This window comes from Sus scrofa, chromosome X, assembly GCF_000003025.6.
Source record: "Sus scrofa isolate TJ Tabasco breed Duroc chromosome X, Sscrofa11.1, whole genome shotgun sequence".
NCBI lineage: Eukaryota > Metazoa > Chordata > Mammalia > Artiodactyla > Suidae > Sus > Sus scrofa.
This window is the reverse complement of record NC_010461.5, coordinates 46,399,308-46,421,006: the sequence shown is the minus strand read 5'-3', so window position 1 is coordinate 46,421,006 and position 21,699 is coordinate 46,399,308. Positions and strand designations below refer to the sequence as shown.

The 21,699-nt window shown below is 38.8% G+C and overlaps 1 protein-coding gene across 16 annotated transcripts in view; it reads left to right on the top strand.

The window, feature by feature from the left end:
- HUWE1 (HECT, UBA and WWE domain containing 1, E3 ubiquitin protein ligase) overlaps positions 1-21,699 on the top strand; it is a 162,358-nt gene that overhangs the window by 23,309 nt on the left and 117,350 nt on the right. For all 16 annotated transcript variants that reach the window (XM_013986152.2, XM_005673652.3, XM_021080182.1 and 13 more), the window contains 4 exons: positions 10,888-10,956; positions 15,747-15,845; positions 16,836-17,042; positions 19,505-19,657. In XM_013986152.2, the coding sequence (XP_013841606.1) occupies positions 10,912-10,956; positions 15,747-15,845; positions 16,836-17,042; positions 19,505-19,657 (504 nt within the window). In that variant the 5' untranslated portion in view covers positions 10,888-10,911. The remainder of the gene's footprint in view (positions 1-10,887; positions 10,957-15,746; positions 15,846-16,835; positions 17,043-19,504; positions 19,658-21,699) is intronic.

Sequence of the window (21,699 nt, the reverse complement as noted above, 5' to 3'; positions counted from 1 at the left end):
ACTATTTTCAAATTTGGCTTGACGAGTAAAGGTTATTCCTCAGTTGCTTTATTATTACGTCTTATCATCAGTGTCCAGTAAAATCTAGGTCAGCAATCCTCAGGGCCATGTTTTATGTAGCCGAGGATAAGGATATCAGTGTCCATAGCAGGAGGTAGCAGGGTGGACTGTGCATATAGACATTTTGTGTACTGTGGAGTCGTGGAGCAAATTTAGTTTGAATCTAGGTTCTACCACTTGCTTGGTATGTGGCTACTCTTGTCCTCAGAAAACCAGGGATGATCTTCACCTCCATGTTAAAAGTATTAGAGGGAATGCATTCTAGTTGGTCAGTAAATGTTATTTGTTGCTATTATGATGGTAAGTGGTTCTTAGAATATTTGTTTGATTGGTATTAATGTAAATAATAGCTGGATGGAAAGGCCTCATAATCAAGTGGTATCCCCTTTAAGAAATCAGTTAATGGTGATGTTTCTGCCTCTAAGCAAATGGTGAATAGTAGGCTGGGTTTCAAGATTCACCTTGCTGTTGCCTGACATGATGGATGCATGGTCTGGGCGTTTTTCACCTGAATTTACTTTGAGAAACTGCAGAGAGACAAAAGGCAAATATAATCAAGTATTATGCTTTGTATTTGTAGGACATTGGAGTTTAGTGTTCTCTAAAGCATTGCTTAAAAACCCCCATAATGCTTTTCCATGATTTCAGTGGGAATTTTAGGCTGGCTTTGATTCATTCACACTCCCGTATATGTGTGCAGCCTTTCTTAATCTACCAATAATAAACCAATAAATGTTGAATGCTTGCTGTGTGCCATACTTCAAGATTTAAACAGCATAAGGTATAGGAAAGAAACTTCAAGAGCAGACAGCAGCCAATCCAAGGCATTTGTTTAGACAGTATTGTTCTTTTTTTTTTTCCTGTCTTTTTGCCATTTCTAGAGCCACTCCCGCAGCATATGGAGGTTCCCAGGCTAGGGGCCAAATCGGAGCTGTAGCCGCCGGCCTATGCCAGAGCCACAGCAATGCAGGATCCGAGCCGCGTCTGCAACCTGCACCACAGCTCACGGCAACGCCAGATCTTTAGCCCACTGAGCAAGGGCAGGGATCGAACCAGCAACCTCATGGTTCCTAGTCAGATTCGTTAACCACTGAGCACGATGGGAACTCCGACAGTATTGTTCTTAATTTGATGCATGCCCTTTGGCTCAGGGACTACTGTTTTCTACCTTAAAAACTGTATAAAAGAAAAAGTTCTCATTATAGATGAATGTGTGATTATAGCTCTGAAAAGCATGAAGCATAAATAAAACTATGTGTTATCTTGCCACCTAGAGGCAACTACCGATAATGATAATGCTGTATATTTCATCCTTTCCCAGGGTTTTTGTTTGGGGTTGTTTTGTTTTGTTTTGTTTGCTTCTTCACCCTGTGGCAGACATTTTCTCATTAATAATCAAGATGTCATAGGTACAGGGTACAGTGTGAGCACATAGGGAGGGACACTCAATCAAGTTTTAAGAGCTTAGGAAGAGGATTGTTCTAATTCTGGTTAGTACTATTTCTGCAGGTCAAAATCCATCTGACTGTTCATTATGTGAAGATGAAATAGTAAGAAGCTAAACAGTCCCTTACCTTCAATTTTCTTAGGGATTTTCTTTCCATTATCTCCTCTTCCCCTCCCTTACCTTTTAATGAGACCCTATAATTCTCTGCTTGCACTTATAGTCAGCCTTTTCAAAAGAGTGTTCTACACATGCCATCTATATTGCCTCACCCTCTATTGATTTCTTGATTCATTCCCGTCTGGCTTCCTTTCCAACCACCCCACTGAAACTAATGCTTATTGAATTATCTCTAGTCCCAATTTCAATGGACATTTTTCTGGACATACCTCATTTTGACATTTGACCCAATTGATCAGTCTCACTGTCTTTTGTCTTTCATGATAACACAGTGAACTAGTTTTACTTCTACCTTACCAGCCTCTCCTTTGCTGGATTCTCCTCTTTAGCCTTGCCTTTAATGTTAGATCAAATAAGTCAAGTTTTGGGTCTCTTTCCTTTATTCTCTGTAAGTGATCATTTCCAGACCCATGGCTTCAAGTACTGTCTATATGCTGACAATCGCAGATTTTATTCTCAGTGCATACTTCTTTCCTGAACTCAGTTCTACAAATATTTGCACACATACTATGTGGAAGATGCTGTGCTAGATACTGAGACCTTAACAACTGTAGAAAGTCAAACCAGTTATATTAATTGATATTTGCAATGCAAGAAATAAAGCCAGGGGTACTATCACAGAAAAATAACAACTAGACTAGTTTTAGGTAGGTTGCCTTGGGAAGCCACTTTGGGTTTTAAGTCAGTTCCTCAAATAGAACTAGCTGTGGGAGGAATGGGAGTGTGGAACAGAAGCATTCCGATAGGAATGGCACCCTAAACAGTCTAGAGTTCAGAAAGAATTTAGAGTACTCCAGAAACTAAACAGAAAGACTGATGTGGTTGTGCAGGAAGATTGAAGAGAGTTCCAGGAGCCAAATCATGCCAGGGCCCTCTGGGTCATGGTTAGAGTTTGGAAATAATTCTAGGGAAACTGTTGAAAGGTTTTAAGGAAGGAAGTAACATGAGCTGATTTATGTTTTAAGAAGATTACTTTTGCTGCTCTCTGGAGAGTGGATTGGATGAACGTGAGTATGGAAGTGGAGAGATAAGTTTCACAGTTGAGGAAACAGAAGTGCACCATATGCTGATTTGTCCATGCTCATACAGTAAGTGATATATGAGGGATTCTAACCTGGGTTTCCTGATTTGAAGCCTGTATTATGATCTGTTGCTTTCTCAAACTTCAATATATGAGTCACCTGAGGATCTTATTAAAATACAGATTGATTCTTAGGTCTGGGTGGGGCCTGAGATTTGGCATTTTTTATAACTCTCAGGTGATGTCAGTGCTGCTGATCCTTTGACCATACTTTGAAAAGTAAGGCCAATCTACCAGTACATTCACCTGATGTTGACCCAGATTTGGGAACTACAGTTGTCCTCTGCCCTTAAGCTGATTTCAGTGTTGAAAGTCATTCTAAATTTGATCAACTGGAGGTGATTACGACATGTAGAGATAGCTTGGTACACGGAGTTCTGGTATGACCTAACAAAGGCAGTAGGCCATTTCCAGGCATTTGTTTAGAATTAACTTCATTGCTTTTTTGGCCACACCTGTGGTGTGTGGAAGTTCCCGGGCCAGGGATCAAACCCGCACCACAGCAGCAACTTGGGCCGCTGCAGTGATGCTAGATCCTTAACCCACTGTTGAGTGCCACAACAGAACTCCTGGAATTAACTTCTTTTTGTTAGAGGCTTTTTAATGTATGTAATGGAATTTTCACTTATTTAACTTCTAAGCATTAGGTAGAACTCATTCCCTAGTTAGTCTTCCATCATTAGAGAGATTGACAGTATCTCAGCTTTTCTTACAGTATTTTTTTTTTTTGGATAATAGGATCCAACAATGTAGAGGAATCTCACAAATTTGTATTTTCATCTGCAAGCATTTATTGTTGTAATAAAACTAGTAAATAAAGTGAACAGCATGTTACTTAAGCATGGACTTGGGTGTCAGAAAGACCTGGATTTAGATCTTGGGGCCAACATTAACTAGGCAAGGTAATTTTCTCTGAGCTTCAGTTTTCTATCTGTAAATGAGGACAAAACTTGGTTTGAGTGGTGAGGATTATATGAAGCCCCCAGGCAGCATGTCTCAAAAGTATATTCTTTGTGATACTTAAATTGGACTTGCAGTAGATGCCACCTGAAAAAAACTGGTTCTGTGTCCTGATAAGTTTCCTTTACCCAGGATTTCTTGGAGCTGTTAGTAATGTCAGTGAGCCATGCGACTGTCCTAAAAGAAGAGAAATTTATAACATTTTCCAAATTATTGGAGCATGGCCCTGGTGGAGCAAGGTGCTCCAAAATGCTTAACTTTGAATTTTCCTAATTGATGTCTCTAAGGCAGTGATATCTATCTTTTTTAAAACTGTAGGTGTTTCTTGCAGTTATAGAAACTTAACTCATGTTAAGTGCAGTATTAACCAACATGGGGACATATGCTCCTTTGTTCATCTCTTTTGGCTTGGTTAAAAATTGGGTTCCTGTCATCTGAATCTGTTTATGAATAGTTTGGAAACTGTGGCAATTGAAAAAACCAGATGCACTTGTTCTCCCAGAACCCTGTCAAGCATAGGCATGGGAGCTTAGCTTGACCAGTTAGATACTCACACTTGGGACTTTGCATCTAGAGCCACTGATGCAGATAACCTGAGACCCATTTAGAAGTCATACTGCCACAATCAGTAGCTTTCAGGCACCCAGAGTCTAGTGTTAGCAGAGGCACCCCCAACTAAGCTGTGTCTATGGGAGGTTGTTGGCTGTAGTTGCAGCCTGCTTAGCTTCCTTGGTTACTCCTATTTTCTGAATGTGGATCTCGCCTTCCTGTTGATTGCATGAGCTATCTTATCAGTTATCCTTCCAGTAAGTAAATCACTTTTTTGCTTTAGTTAGCCTAAGCCTATTGTTCTTAACCCAGTCCCTTGACTGGTACAAAATCATAAGTCAAAATAAGGTTTAGTTAAAGTGAGATACACACTTTTTTGTGTAAAGATTTGCCAGTGACTTCATCTACATTTTTTAAACCAGTAAAACCATTGTGAGTTATTGGCACAAGTTGGTGCTCTTGTTTGTTTTTTTGTTTGTTTGTTTTTGGCTTTTTTATTGTTGGGTTTTGAGAGGTCTTTATTTTTTTTATTTTATTTTTTTTCCCACTGTACAGCATGGGGATCAAGTTATCCTTACATGTATACATTTTTCCCCACCCTTTGTTCTGTTGCAATATGAATATCTAGACATAGTTCTCAATGCTACTCAGCAGGATCTCCTTGTAAATCTATTCTAAGTTGTATCTGATAACCCCAAACTCCCGATCCCTCCCACTCCCTCCCTCTCCCATCAGGCAGCCACAAGTCTATTCTCCAAGTCCATGATTTTCTTTTCTGTGGAGATGTTCTTGTGTGCTGTATGGTAGATTCCAATTATAAGTGATATCATACGGTATTTGTCTTTGTCTTTCTGTCTCATTTTGCTCAGTATAAGAGTCTCTAGTTCCATCCATGTTGCTGCAGGTGGCATTATGTCATTCTTTGTTATGGCTGAGTAGTATTCCATTGTGTATATATACCACATCTTCCGAATCCAATCATCTGTCGATGGACATTTGGGTTGTTTCCATGTCCTGGCTATTGTGAATAGTGCTGCAATGAACATGCGGGTGCACGTGTCTCTTTTAAGTAGAGTTTTGTCCGGATAGATGCCCAAGAGTGGGATTGTGGGGTCATATGGAAGTTCTATGTATACATTTCTAAGGTATCTCCAAACTGTTCTCCATAGTGGCTGTACCAGTTGACATTCCCACCAGCAGTGCAGGAGGGTTCCCTTTTCTCCACACCCCCTCCAGCACTTGTTATTTGTGGACTTATTAATGATGGCCATTCTGACTGGTGTGAGGTGATATCTCATGGTAGTTTTGATTTGCATTTCTCTAATCATCAGGGATGTTGAGCATTTTTTCATGTGTTTGCTGGCCATCTGTATATCTTCCTTGGAGAAATGTCTATTCAGGTCTTTTGCCAATTTTTCCATTGGGTGATTGGCTTTTTTGCTGTTGAGTTGTATAAGTTGCTTATATATTCTGGAGTTTAAGCCCTTGTCCGTTGCATCATTTGAAACTATTTTCTCCCATTCTGTAAGTTGTCTTTTTGTTTTCTTGTTGGTTTCCTTTGCTGTGCAAAAGCTTTTCAGTTTGATGAGGTCCCATGGGTTTATTTTTGCTCTCATTTCTATTGCTTTGGGAGACTGACCTGAGAAAATATTCATGATGTTGATGTCAGAGAGTGTTTTGCCTATGTTTTCTTCTAGGAGTTTGATGGTGTCCTGCCTTATATTTAGGTCTTTCAGCCATTTTGAGTTTGTTTTTGTGCATGGTGTGAGGGTGTGTTCTAATTTCACTCCTTTGCATGCAGCTGTCCAGGTTTCCCAGCAATGCTTGCTGAATAGACTTTCCTTTTCCCATTTTATGTTCTTGCCTCCCTTGTCAAAGATTAATTGACCATAGGTGTCAGGGTTTATTTCTGGGTTCTCTCTTCTGTTCCATTGGTCTGTCTGTCTGTTTTGATACCAGTACCACCCTGTTTTGATGACTGTGGCTTTGTAGTATTTCTTGAAGTCTGGGAGAGTTATGCCTCCTGCTTGGTTTTTGTTTCTCAGGATTGCTTTGGCAATTCTGGGTCTTTTGTTGTTCCATATAAATGTTTGGATTGTTTGTTCTAGTTCTGTGAAAAATGTCATGGGTAATTTGATAGGGATTGCATTGAATCTGTAGATTGCTTTGGGTAGGATGGCCATTTTCACAATATTGATTTTCCCAATCCAGGAACATGGAATATCTTTCCATTTCTTTACATCTTCTTTGATTTCTTTGATGAAAGTTTTATAGTTCTCGGCATATAGGTCCTTTACCTCCTTGGTCAGGTGTTTTCCGAGGTATTTGATTTTGTGAGGTACAATTTTAAAAGGTATCGTATTTTTGTATTCCTTTTCTAATGTTTCATTGCTGGTATACAGAAATGCGACTGACTTCTGAATGTTAATCTTATATCCTGCTACTTTGCTGAATTTATTAATCAGTTCAAGGAGTTTTGGGGTTGAGTCCTTAGGGTTTTCTATGTATAGTATCATGTCATCTGCATACAGTGATGGTTTTATCTCTTCTCTTCCTATATGGATGCCTTTTATTTCTTTTGTTTGTCTAATTGCTGTGGCTAGGACTTCCAAAACTATGTTGAAGAGCAGTGGTGAGAGTGGGCATCCCTGTCTTGTTCCAGATTTGAGTGAGAAGGCTTTCCGTTTTTCCCCATTGAGTATTATATTTGCTGTGGGTTTTTTTTTTTTTTTCTTGTCTTTTTGCTATTTCTTGGGCCGCCCCTGCGGCATATGGAGGTTCCCAGGCTAGGGGTCGAATCGGAGCCATAGCCACCGTCCTACGCCAGAGCCACAGCAACGCGGGATCTGAGCCGCGTCTGCAACCTACACCACAGCTCACGGCAACGCCGGATCGTTAACCCACTGAGCAAGGGCATGGATTGAACCCGCAACCTCATGGTTCCTAGTCGGATTCGTTAACCACTGCACCACAACGGGAACTCCTGCTGTGGGTTTATCATAAATGGCTTTGATTATGTTCAGGAATGTTCCCTCTATACCCACTTTGGCGAGGGTCTTGATCATGAATGGATGTTGGACTTTGTCAAAAGTTTTTTCTGCATCTATTGAGATGATCATATGATTTTTGACTTTTCTTTTGTTAATTTGGTGTATGACGTTGATTGATTTGCATATGTTGAACCGTCCTTGTGAACCTGGGATGAACCCAACCTGGTCATGGTGTATGATTTTTTTGTTATGTTGTTGGATTCGGTTGGCTAAGATTTTGTTGAGAATTTTTGCATCTATATTCATCAAAGATATTGGCTGATAGTTTTCTGTTTTGGTGTTATCTTTGGTTTTGGTAGAGAGTTCTTTATATATTCTAGATAGTATATATAGTTTGCAAATATTTTCTCCTGGTCGATTTTATAGTTTTACGTTTAAGTCCATGATATTTTTTGAGATGTAATTGACATATAACATTATATTAGTTTCAGGTGTACAACATAATGATTCCATATTTGTATTTATTGTGAAATGAGTACAATAAGTCACTACACATAGTTAAAATTTTTTTGTGATACCTTTTAAGATCTACTCTTAGCAACTTTCGAATATACAACACAGTATAACTATACTAATATATTAACTGTAGTCATCATACTGCATATTACATCCACGTGACTCTTCGTGTTATAAACGAATGTTTGTGCCTTTTGACTACCCTCACACATTTCACCCCCAACCCCTGCCTCTGCAGTCTATTTCCTGTACCTATAAGTTCTGTATTTTGGGGTTTAGTGTTTTTGTTTGTTTGAGATTCCACATATAAGTGAGATCATACAGAATTTGTCTTTTCTCTGGCTTATTTCACTTAGCATAGTGCTCTCAGGGTCCATTCATGTTATCACAAGTGACAAGATTTCCTTCTCTTTTGTAAGATTGAATAATACACATTTTATATATTTAGTAAATACACACCACATTTTCTTTATTAATCCATCAGTGAACACTTAGTTTGCTTCCATGTCTTAGCTGTTGTAAATAATGCTGCAGTAAACGTGGAGTGCATATACCTTTTCAAGTTAGCTTTTTCATTCCCTATAGATGAATACCCAGAAGTGAAATTGCTAGATCATATTTTTAATTTTTTGAGGAACCTTCATTCTGTTTTTCTGTAGTTGCTACACCAGTTTACATTCCCACTGACAGTGCATGGGAATTCCCTTTTCTGTACATCTTTACCACATGATGCATTTTGAGTTAATTTTTATATAAAGTGAGACTGAGAACAAAGTTCATCTTTTTACTTGTAAATGTCTACTTGATCTGGCACCACTTGTTGATAAAACTGTCCTTTGATTGACTCTTTTTTCACCTTTGTCAATCATTTGGGCATATTTGTGTGGATCTATTTATTGGTTCTGTATTCTGGTCCATTGGTATATGTGTCTGTACCTCCTCTGTTACTACATGTATAGTTTTGACTACTGTAGGAGTCGGGGGGGAGGTCTTAAAATTGGATAGGAGTGATTCCCTCCCTCTTCTTTTTCAAAATTGTTTTACCTGTTGTAGTTCCTTTGCCTTTACTATGTTGAATATTCTTAGTCCCTGAATATAGTATATCCCTTAGTATTTTTAGGTGTTTGATTTCCAAATCAACATTTCGTTGTTTTTAGCATACAAGTCCTTATATACTTTTGGATTTACAGCTGTGTATTACAGATTTTTTTGAGCAATTGTGAACAGTGTTGTACTTTTTCAATTTGGAGTCCATGTGTCCATTGCTGGTATACAGAAATATGATTTTGTGTATGTTTATCTTGTATCCTACACCTTTGCTGAGATCACTTGTTCTGGGAGGATTTTTTTGTAGAGTCCTTGGGACTTTACACTTAGATAATCCTTTGTTATCTATAAATAGGGACAGTTTTATTTCTTCCTTTCTGATCTGTGTATGTTACTTTCTCTTCTTACCTTATTTCAGTGACTAGAACACTATGTTGAATAAAAGTGGTGGGACCAGATCTCCTAAGAATTGTTCCTAATTTTGGAGGGAGAGCATTCAGTGATTTGGGTTGTACTGAGTTGGGGCTGATTTCTGCTTCCTGCAGCAGAGGAAGTCTTATAGCCTCCCACAACTGATGACAGCCACAATGATGTGACAGCCACTTGCCCCAAGTAATGGGTGTGAGGTTTTGTGAGAAAAAGCAAACCCGACTATGTGTACAAATAGCTCACTTATAGCTTCCACTACATGAATCAGATTGTTGCTAGAGTCCTGTTGGCCTCATTTGGAAGTTGTTGGCCGAAGGCATTTTGCTTATTTTCTGTTAGGTGCTGAGGTAAATTTTTTTTAAGTAATCTAGAATCATACCCTAAATGTGAATGTTAGAAGGAAAACATCTTTTTTTTTTCTTTAGGAGTGATCCCTACAGCAACATTTTAGAATGTATTCTGGATTTTGCACAGACTCTTTCTGAATGCTCATTGATTGAGTGGATGCTAGCCATATGGGCAAATGCATGTTATTTCTAAAATACCGAGTATGTTGGACTAGATCTAGACCAAAAGCTGCCTAAATTTATATTTGTGCTTGGTCAGCTGTATAGTATGCCAGCCTTCTTGGAGTAGAAACATTGACCTCTAGTGACTGCTGTATAACAAATACATTATTAGAAGTAAAGAGCTCTGCAGATCACCTCTACCTCTGCATATGTCCTAGTTGCTAATGGGGGGAGCTTTATTTCTCCCTGTGCCTTGGCCAGAGCATCGTAGAGGACCTTAGTAAAATGATTGTGTTCTGTACTCAGGACATTTCTAGTGGGAGTCTTATACTTCATTTGCTAATTTAAAAAAAATGAAAGTATTTTGTTTCCTTTGTTCTTATGACACAGTATATTTTTATTGGTTAAAACAGTAGAAGATATAGGAAAAACACAGGTAAAATAATAATATATAGTCATTTTAGTTAGAGCTAACATTTTTGATGCATACCCCTTCTAAGCTGTTTTCATTAGACATGGGTTTATGCTATTCATTCTGTCTTGTAACCTTTTTATTTCACCATGAACATCTTTTTTATTATATAATTGTGTGCAGTGTTTTTAATGGTTGTATAATGTTCTATTTTAAACCAGTCTTACTTTGGATGTTTGATCCTTTTTGTTTCTTCACTATTGTACATGGTCATGCAGTATGGATTCTTATGTTCAAATATTTGTAAACATCCTTATGATTTTCTTTGGATAAATTCCCAGAAAGTGGAATTGCTAAGTTTTCCAGAAAACTAAAGAATATAGTGAATTTTTCCATCCCAAGGTGTGTTAAAAACATTTCACTCCTATTTTCAAGTATGAGTTTGAGAAGTTTGGGAGTGGGGGAGCATTTTCATTTTGGCTTAAATTGGTTACAGGCTTATGTAACATGAATGTGGGCCAGTTTTATCTGGAGAGATTCTATACCCCCTCCCCAACTTCATAGCTGTGCCTCTGAGTTGGCCTGCATCATTAACTCCAATTTTACTTTAAGAATTTGTATCCTCTTTATTCTGTATTGTCTGTGTACAGGCATGTAGAGATTAAGATTGTACTTTTTAAGTTCTCACTTTTGGGGGATTTTCTTTTCAGATCATAAAACAGAAAATCGAAAACATGAAAGTAGACAGGACTAAACTGAAAAAGACACCTACTGAGGCCGTAAGTATCCAAAGTTTGCCTATTTTTTTCATTTCAGAAAAAAATCTTTGTAGCCATTCACTCATACTGATCTTCCAAATATATCATCAGAACAGCAATTTGTCTTGAAACAGTTGAATTTTCTTTTGAATTTCTCTTCTTTAAAAACGTGAATAAGCTAGTGATCGATGGGTAATGAGCACTAAACAGTTTGTAGCATTATGTCTGGCTGCTGTTCCTCTGCATTGAAAGGCAGTATGTTGTAGTAGGAAGAGCAGACATGGGTTCAGATTCTGTCTGTAGTTGCAGAGTCTTTCTCAATTTTTTTAGAAAATTAAAGCAGTAACACCTTTCTTAGTAAATTTCTTGTGAGGCCAGTGTTTCAGCTCTCTTTATTGCTGATTCTTAATCATACAGTTAAGCTTAACCTTATTAATTTGTGTATCAAGTGGCCATATCTGTTGATCCTGTGTAGAAATCCCAGCTCCTAATATTCTGTTGGCTAGCTTATGGTGCATTCTGAGATTAAGAAAGTATTGCATTGTTATGACATTCCTATAGACCCTATGTGCTGTAGTTCAAGAAGCGCAAGCTTTGGAATTAGACACGGGTTTGAATCTTACTAGATTTTGGTGTCTAAAAGTTTATTAACTCACTTCCTTTGCATTTTATTAACTTGCCTGGTTTCCATAGCTGTAAAATGGGGTTGATAATTTCTCCTTCATTGATGTGAGGCATTTTGCTTAGCCAGAGTATCTGGCACATAATTAACTACTTGATTTTCTAAATAAAGGCTACTTGGTCTTTTAAAAACTGTAACTACCTGGTGAGTATCACCCACAGGTATCGCTATTGATTTTTTTGCTGTATTTGTTACAGTCTTTAAAAAATAATCGCATGGGCAGTTTTCCTGCCCTTTTTTATTCAGCGTTATACTAATAAGTATGAGAAGTGCTGTCTTTCCACATCCTCTCCAGCATTGCAGATTATCTTTACAATTTTTGTTAATTAACGGAGAAAAGGTACTTCCCTGTTCTAATTTGCATGCTTTAATACATATATTTCCACATTTTTTGGCCTTACATCAGTTGTTTGCTAGTGCTGTTTATTTTGTATTTGACGTTGGAACATTACTTTCTTACTGAATTGTGTACATATTGAGTGTATTCATTTTACAAACCTGTTCATTTCCTTTTCATTTTGTTTTTTTGATGTGTTTTGGCATCTAGAATTTTTGACAATTATAATCTCAAATATTTTGGAAACCTAAGAGCAAAAAGAAAACTTGTTTGAAGTCATTAAACTTCCAGAATAAGTCAACCTTGTAGATAATTGGGGAAATTTCGTTTCTTTTTCTCTTACCTAGTGGATTGTTAATGACTTTGTTCTTGGAGTCACACTTATACAAGTTCTTGGCTCATGACATTTGATAGCTACTAGAAAATTACTTAGGAGAAACTCCTAGAAATGAAATTTTTAGATCATTGACTGTGTACATTTTTAAGGTTTGAAGAAGACACTTTCCTCAAGCAGCATGCTCAATTCCCCATGCTGTGGTCAATACTAGATATAATTTTTAAGAAAATTTATTTGCATTTTGGCCCCCTTTATTCATTCCCCCCTTCCCCTCTTGCCTCCCCCACTTCTGGCAACCACCAGTCTGTTCTCTGTCTTTATGAGCGTGGGTTTCATTTCATTTGTTTGTTTGTTTGCTTTCTAGGGCCACATTTGTGGCATATGGAAGTTTCCAGGCTAGGAGTTGAATCAGAGCTGAAGCTGCCAGCCTATGCCACAGCCACAGCAACAGAGCAATGTGGGATCCAAGCCGTGTCTGTGACCTACACCACAGCTCCTGGCAATGCCAGATCCTTAACCCACTGGGCAAGGCCAGAGATTGAACCTGCATCTTCATGGATACTAGTCAGGGTTGTAACCCACTGAGCCGCAATGGGAACTCCATGTTCTTTTTGTTTCTTAAATTCCATATATAAGTAGGATCATATGGTATTTTTTCTTTCTCTGAATTATTTCACTTAGCATAAAATTCTCAAGGTCCATGAATGTTATCACAAATGGCAAGATTTCATTCTTTTTTATGGCTGAACAGTATTCCATTGTATATGTGTACCATATCCATTCAGCTATCGATGGACACTTAGGGTGTTTCCATGTCTTGGCTATTATAAATAATGCTGCAGTGAACATGGGGGCTTATGTATCCTTTCAAGTTTTCATTTTCTCTAGATGAATACCCAAAAGTGGAATGGCTGGATCATATGGTAGTTCTGTTTTTAATTTTTTAAGGAACCTCCATACTATTTTCCATAGTGACCTCACAAGAAAGACATTTGTTGATCACATTATGTATTGGCAGCTGTGCAAAGTATTTTCTTCCCTGGATTTGACATCTTTATTGGAGCAAATCAGTATAAACCATGGCAATTGGTATGCAGCCATTGAACTGGCAGGTGCTTTCTTTTGTGTTACCATGAGTAAGGAAAATCACATTTAGTTTGCATTTATGTTGCAGGGACAAGACGGTAAAGATACACTTTTGTCCCTGGTGCATCCTGCAAACTGCAAGGCCCAGAGGGATCTTTATACTCCTGATAAAACAACATCATACTGGTTATGTCAAACAGATACCATTGTGCCACCTCAGTCTTGTGACCAGAAAACACAGACACCTTAGATGCCTTAGATATATTCAAAGGTTGAGAGCCTGACACATCAGGACATTTTCTAGGGGTCCAAAGGTCTGGGATGTCGGGATTTCCCTTCTAAAGAGAGAGACAGGTTTCTACATCTTGTACCACACACCATGAAGAAAGAGGAGCAGTGTGTAGGGTGCCTCTTTGAATTTTGGAGCCATCATATATCACATTTAGGCATGTTTTTGACCCATTTACTGGATAACTTAAAGTGGTAGTAAGGTTTGGATCTAGAAAAGACTGAAGGGTTCAGGCTATGATGTAAACTGCCCTACTCTGTGGACATTATGACCTAGTAGATCCAGGTGTCTGACTTAAGTGTCAGCCAAAGATGCTATATGATGCCTCTGGCAAGGCCCAGTAGAATCACAGCTAAGACCTAGAGGGTAGAGCTTGATCATGCTGTTCTCTGCCAATAGCTATTTAGGAAAGCAGTGTCTGGCTTGCTACTGGGCCTTGATAAAAAAGACTGCGTGATTATGAGATACCAAATGATTACAGGACACAGATGTTTGTCATGAACTAGGTGCCATCTGGTCCACCGAATCATAAAATTGGATCTTCATATATATAGTTGCAATCCTTTGGAAATTGAAGTGGTGTATTTGATAATAGGCCTGAGTAGGTCCAGAATGCACAAGTGAACTGCATGAGCAGATGGATAACTCCCATGTTACCTGTTTCTACTGTTTCACCACCTCTCCCTCAACCTGTGTGACTTCAAGAAGAGGAAGAAAAAGTGCAGGCCTGTTTGTGGAAAGATTTTATACCAAGAATTTTACATCACTTTAATTCCACAGAAATTGGAGGTATCTCTTAATAATGCTTACTTTAAAGAGAGGAAAGGTTTTGGATTTAGCTTTTTAAAAAACCATTTGCTCTTAAGTCCTTATTGTTCCACATTCCATTTGGGGTGCTGAAAATACCCCTAGTTTAAATCTTGGAACATTGCTGGATAAATTGGTTGTATTAATTCATTTTGCAGAAGATGATAATGAGCTTTGAAGAAGTAGCTTACCAACTACCAAATTCTGAAGCCCATGCTCCTTGTAATAGTCTGCTGTCTTTCAGTGTTTAAGCTCCTATTATATAAGATAGTGCTTTATGTACGTGTAAACATTTGAGCTTCACATTTCCCAGATAGTTCTTAGGTCTTTTTTTCTTGCTAAGAAAACCGTGGCTGAGAGGTTGGATTTGCTTGGTAAACATCAAGCTAAAAACTGAACCCAAATTGTTTGGTTCCAAGTCTAGGCCCATTCCCAGGATACCATACTGCTTTTACAAAGTTAAAGAGCAAGTATAATCACTTGCAGCTGCCATCTTAATATAAGCTTCTCTGCCCCAGTCCCTATCCCTTTCCCCTCCCCTCCATTTTCAGAAACTTTACTGTGAACTCTGAATCCACACCTTGTTACCTGACACACAAGCCCTTTCATCAGTAAAAGAGAGCAGGAATATACAGAAGTAGAAATCCCAAGAATGGAGTCCTAATTTTACATAGTTCAGAAGCTCTTTGCCGCCTATAATTGTGTGGTTTAATACTGCAGAACAATAAGAATGTGTATGTGTAACTGGGTCACCTGGCTGTACAGTAGAAAATTGACAGAACACTGTAAACCAGCTATAATGGAAAAAATAAAAATCATTATAAAATAAAAAAATAACAATAATACTGCAGAACAATATAGCCCATACTAATCTTATCTTTGTGAATTAATGAGGGTGTCTCAGTGTTTCTCTAATTAAACATTTCTTATCAGGCATTCTGGTTAACTTTTGGGCCATGATACAGATTCCTTCATTTTGCTTTTATTGATATTTAGCTTTTTCCTTTATTTCTGTTTTCTGTACCCTTCCAAGTAGTTTGTCTATATCTACAAGTTCATCCAGTTAAAAAAAATACACAGGTTAATTTCGTTATAAGATTTCCATATTAATTTCAAATGATTGGCAAATTTCCACTTAAGTAGTGCATTCTGTCAAAAGTTAAATTGTCGAGTGTGTTGGTATAGGGTTTTTTCCTTGTATTCCTTCTCATTATTTTATGTTTCCCTCAAACTCCAAAACACCCTTTTGTGAATACCTGTTTGTTTTTCTCAGCCTGCAGACTGCAGAGCCTTAATAGACAAACTCAAAGTTTGTAATGATGAGCAACTCCTCTTGGAACTGCAGCAGATCAAAACATGGAACATTGGAAAGGTATATAAACCCATACTCCCAAAAAGATGGGCTCTCTGGACTAAGTACATCATTTTATATGCTCTGATATGGAAAAGAAACCACAATAAGGTAGCCTCGCTCAGCAATTAAGCGTCTATTTTAATATGTGTCTGGCACAGCTCTAGATCAGGAACTTTTAGTTTGTGAATGGTTGCCAAGGAAATTTTGAAAGACAAGAAATGTAAAAGGAATATTTTGCTAGCCGAGGATGAAGAATGTTGTTTATATACAAGGTAATAAAGAATCTCAGCCACAAAATTTTAGTTTGACAATATGAGTTTGAGATAGTCTCAGGGTTTTTACTTTTAATTTAAAAGGCTCTTCTTTAGTTAACTCTAAAAATGGACACTTTTGAAAAAATTCATTCTGGCAGGGAAAGTCCTTATATTTTTAGACCTCACACTGTTGCCAGAATTCTCTCTCTGAAGACCTAGCTAGGGGTTTTGTGGTGTCTCCTGGTGTTAGCACATATGTATCTTTTTTTTTTTTGGTCTTTTTTGCCATTTCTTGAGCCGCTCCCTCAGCATATGGAGGTTCCCAGGCTAGGGGTCGAATCGGAGCTGTAGCCGCCGGCCTACGCCAGAGCCACAGCAACACAGGATCCGAGCCGCGCCTGCGACCTACACCACAGCTCACGGCAACACCAGATCCTTAACCCACTGAGCAAGGCCAGGGATCGAACCCGCAACCTCATGGTTCCCATTCGGATTTGTTAACCACCGAGCCACGATGGGAACTCCAGCACATATATATCTTGATGGGTATAACAATGAACTCAGGTCCACATGGCTCAAAGTATGATCTTTCTCATAGGTGCCTGTACTGATCTGGGGTTGAAGAGAAGCAAAGGTGCAAAGTGAAATTCTCTAGGCATCATGCTCAGCAATGTAGCAAAGCTCAGCTGTAAAGCACCCACACAGTACTTCTACCTTATTCTTATATCCTCTTCTTTTTTTTTCCCTGCTCCAGTGCGAGTTATATCACTGGGTGGATCTGTTGGACCGCTTCGATGGAATTCTGGCAGATGCCGGACAGACAGTGGAGAATATGTCATGGATGCTCGTGTGCGATAGGCCAGAAAGAGAACAACTGAAAATGCTTCTCTTGGCTGTGTTGAACTTCACAGCCTTGCTCATTGAGTACAGCTTTTCCCGGCATCTGTATAGTTCCATAGAGGTAGGAGAGGTTCAGGCCTATGTGATCTGTTCTTAACTAGAATTGTTCGTGTCCAGAAATAAGGAAATTACTGTTTCTCTCTAATGATTGCTTGTTTCCTTTTCATTATGGAGTTTTGGTGTTTTCAGCGTCAAAGACAGTGGTAGGATATTTCTAAAGATACCCTTCACTGGGTTGATGGGAAGGTTCTTTTTACTGTCACCTTCACCTTGTCTTTTAAGATTCAAGAAATTAATGAGAATGTATCGAAGTATCGAAATATTCTGGATTTTCAGGAATTGATCTCTGTCCCAGGTTTTTAGAGCAGCCCCAAATTACCTTTAAAACATTAGATGTAGTTTAATTTCCTTGACACATTACTTTACTGTACCTTCTGCTCTTCTAAGTTTTAGCATGCTGTTTTTCAGTCTCTTCTCCCCCTCCCCAAGATGTATATTAACAACATACTATATATTCTTTAATCAGGTGGGTGCAGCAATCAGTGAACTTTTGAATTAGTTAAAAATCAGTGTAAGAAGAAACTCTTACTTTATCCTAGACTTTTTATCATCATTGATTTAGTGCCCTGTTATTACATGTTAATTTTTCAAAGTCTTCTTTAAAAGAATCAGAATCAAAACGGGTAGAAAGTAAATGGCTTAAGAGAAATGCCATAACCGAACTAAAGACCTAGCACCTACAGTTTTACATGGGAGGTGGATAAAAAGTCTGTTAAAGATGAAATAGATAAGCTGCAAAAGGAAATCCATAGCCTTTCAGATAATCAGCAACCAGAAATACTTTGCATCATTTCCAACTAAATTATATACTGATTTTAACACAACCAAATGTTTGAATATGTTGGTGAATTTCAGTTATATTAAAAGGCCAAAGTAGTCACTGTCAAGCTTTTGTTACCTACACTGTGTAACGTAACAGACATAATTGGTTTTTTGTTTTTTGTTTTGAGTTTTTTTGTTTTGTTTTGTCTTTTTGTCTTTTCCAGGGCTGCACCGGCATATGGAGGTTCCCAGGCTAGGGGTCTAATCAGAGCTGTAGCCGCCAGCCTGTGCCACAGCCACAGCAGCCAGGGATCCAAGCCACGTCTGCAACCTACACCACAGCTCACAGCAACGCCAGATCCTTAACCCACTGAGCAAGGCCAGGGATCAAACCCAAAACCTCATGGTTCCTAGTCGAATTTGTTAACCACTGAGCCACGACGGGAATTCCCTGTTTTTGTTTTGTTTTGTTTTTTTGTTTTTTTTAATGGCTGCAGCCTCTGCATATGGTATTCCTGGGCCAGGAATTGAATCTGAACCACAACTGTTACCTATCCCTGCAGCTGTGGCAGTGATAGATCCTTTAACCCACTGCACTGGATCAGGGATCCATGGCACTGAACCAAGCTGCTGCAGTTGGATTCTTAACCCAGTGCACCATAATGGGAACTTCCCAGACATAAGTGTCATGACACCTATTGTTATTTTTGGGTTTCTTTGTTTTTTGTTTTGCTGGGTTTTTTTGTTTTGTTTTGTTTTGTTTTTGCTTTTTAGGGCTGCACCTGTGGCATATGGAGGTTCCTAGGCTAGGGGTCTAATCGAAGCTACAGCTGCTGGCCTACCCCACAGCCACAGCAATGCAGGGTCCAAGCCGCATCTGTGACCTATACCAGAGCTCATGGCAATGCTGGATCCTAGACCCACTGAGCCAGGCCAGGGATCAAACCTGCATTTTCATGGATGCTAGCCAGATTTGTTTCCGCTGTGCCACAAAGGGAACTCCGTTTTTTTTTTTTTTTTTTTTTTTTTTTTTTTGTCTTTTTAGGGCTGCACCTGCTGCATATGGAAGCTCCCAGGCTGGGGTTGAATCAGAGCCACAGCCACAGCAACGTTGGATCCAAGCATCGTCTGCAACCTACACTACACGTCACAGCAACACCAGATCCTTAACCCACTGAGCGACACCAGGGATTGAACTAGTCGGATTCATCACCACTGAGCCACGACGGGAACTCCTATTATTTTTAGTTTCTATGTGAAGGACCCTGTGCTTTAATTAACTCCAGTTTTATATTTATTGTAAGGATACAGAAGGAGCATAAAATTATCTTAGTCTATACTTTTAGTCTGTTTGGAGACTTAATGTTCTTGAGCTCTACTGTTTATTGAAATACCACATTTGTCTCTTTTGTAATCTGTTTCTTCCAGTGGAGACACCTATGCAATTTTGATTTCCCATTCAGTTTTTTTTTTTTTTACTTTAGTTGAACACTTTGGCTTGCTGTTAGATTGTAAGCTTCTTGAGGATAAGGATGCATGTTGTAGGTGCTCAAGTATTTATAATTTTTTTTTGTATTGTTTAACTTTTGGTAGCTTTATAAATGTTGATAAATCTATTATTCCATTGGCATTTTTAAGTTTTCAAAGTCTTGTATGCCTGATACCATAAACTTGCCCCCCAATTTTTTTTGTGCCCTATAGCATTTGACAACTTTATTGGCTTCCTCTGATATGCAAGTGGTGCTGGCAGTCCTTAACCTTCTGTATGTATTTAGCAAAAGATCAAACTACATCACACGCCTTGGATCTGACAAGAGAACCCCACTGCTAACCCGGCTGCAGCATTTGGCAGAGGTGAGTCATGGATGAAGATTTGGAAGGGCATAAAAGTTGGACTGTATCATTCCTTTTCACAGGTGTTTTCTTAGTGTCAAAATGAATAGGAATCCCTATATTAACTTTACTGGCTTAGTTGAGTAGAACTATGGGGGCCCATTTAGCTAAGCTCCAAAAAAAAAAAATCCTAGGAAGTTGTCTCAATTATTATGAAGTAGTTTTTTCATGAATCTGTGGCTCGCAAAGGAGAATCTCTGTTCAGAAATAGCCACTTCTCAGAGTTCCCATCATGGCCTAGCAGAGACGACTCCAACTAGGAGCCATGAGGTTGGGGGTTTGATCCCTGGCCTCATTCAGTGGATTAAGGATCCAGCGTTCCCATGAGCTGTGGTGTAGGTCGCAGATGCTGCTTGGATCTGGCGTTGCTTTGGCTGTGGTGTAGGCCGGCAGCTGTAGCTCCGATTAGACCCCTAGCCTGGGAACCTCCATATGCCATGGGTGTGTCCCTGAAAAGACCAAAAGAAAAAAAAAGCCACTTTTCTGAAAAGTTTAGAATCAGATTCTACCTAGAAGGAAATACTGGGTATAATAAAAGATCTGGGTTTTGAGTCCTGGCCCACCTTATTAGCTCTGAATACCAGTTTTTTCATTGAGAATTTAGTTATATCTACTTGAGTAGTTTCAGAATAAAAACAGGGTTCTTAGTACTGTGCTTAGTAATTGGTCTTCTAGCTCCTCCCTCTTATCCTCAGAGTGGTTTCTAAGGGCTACCTGAAATGCCATCTTCCCAAGTCCTAATTTTGCTCCAAATAAAATTTAACTCTCAGTTTTCAGGTTGTCCATTTTTTTAGGTCGACAGTGAGGAGAAAGGAATGTGAATGGGCAATAATGGGGCAAATGATTTATATAAATATGTGAAAGAAAATAAACCTGAGCAACAGTATTTAAGGTGTTAGAACAAAACTAATAAGCTTCTTACTTAGTTCAAAAGGTGGTGGTCTGCATTTGTTAATACATCTTTTTTGCATGAGACTTGATATAATAGAAGCTGTCTTTGATTAAATTAGAGCCAGTAGTTGGAGGTGTTTTTTACATGATTAATACATACCATTTTTAAAAAACTAAAACGCAAAAGTCGATTTCCTTACTTGTCTTTTTAATGTAGGGCCAAGGACTTGACTTGTAGTAAGACTGTTTAGTCTCTTAAATAAACCACAGCTATACTCAGATTTCATTAAAGTGGAGCAACAATGTAAAGACTTAATTTATAAAGGAACCTTAATACAGAATTAAAATCTTTATAATTTACCCTAAATCTCTTTTCCCTAGTTTGACAGTTTTTTTTTTAGCATCTTGCCTTTTGGTCTTTACAAAATATTCAGCTTAGCTTTTATAAAATAGGAGTTCCCCTTGTGGCTCAGTGGGTTCCAGCATTGCCGCGAGCCATGGTATAGGTCACAGACACAGCTTGGATCCTGTGTTGCTGTGGCTGTGGTGTAGGCCGGCAGCTGCACCTCGGATTCAACCCCTAGCCTAGGAACTTCCATATGCCACATAGGCGGCCCTAAAAAGCAAAAAATAATAATAATAATCTCCTTTTCAGTTTAAGCCATCATTACACATAGTATTTGTGTGTGTGTGTGTGTGTGTGTGTGTTATAAGGGCCACACCCATGTCACATGGAGGTTCCCAGGTTGGGGTCAAATCAGCTACAGCTGCTGGCTTACACCACAGTCACATCAACACCAGACCTGAGCCGCCTCTGCAACCTCCACCATAGCTCATGGCAATGCCAGATCCTTAACCCACTGAGAGAGGCCAGGAATCGGACATGCATCCTCATGGATGCTAGTCAGATTCGTTTCCGCTGAGCCACGTGGGAACTCCAATACATAGTATTTTAAATTATATAATTATAATACATACAACTGACATAATTGAGTTTGGGGCCAAACACACCTGACTTGGAATGTATATGCCTATCTGGTGGAAGCAAAAGAGTTCCTGCAGCAGACTGCTTCAGTCAATGTGTTTTACAGAAGGCATGGAAAATACAGTTA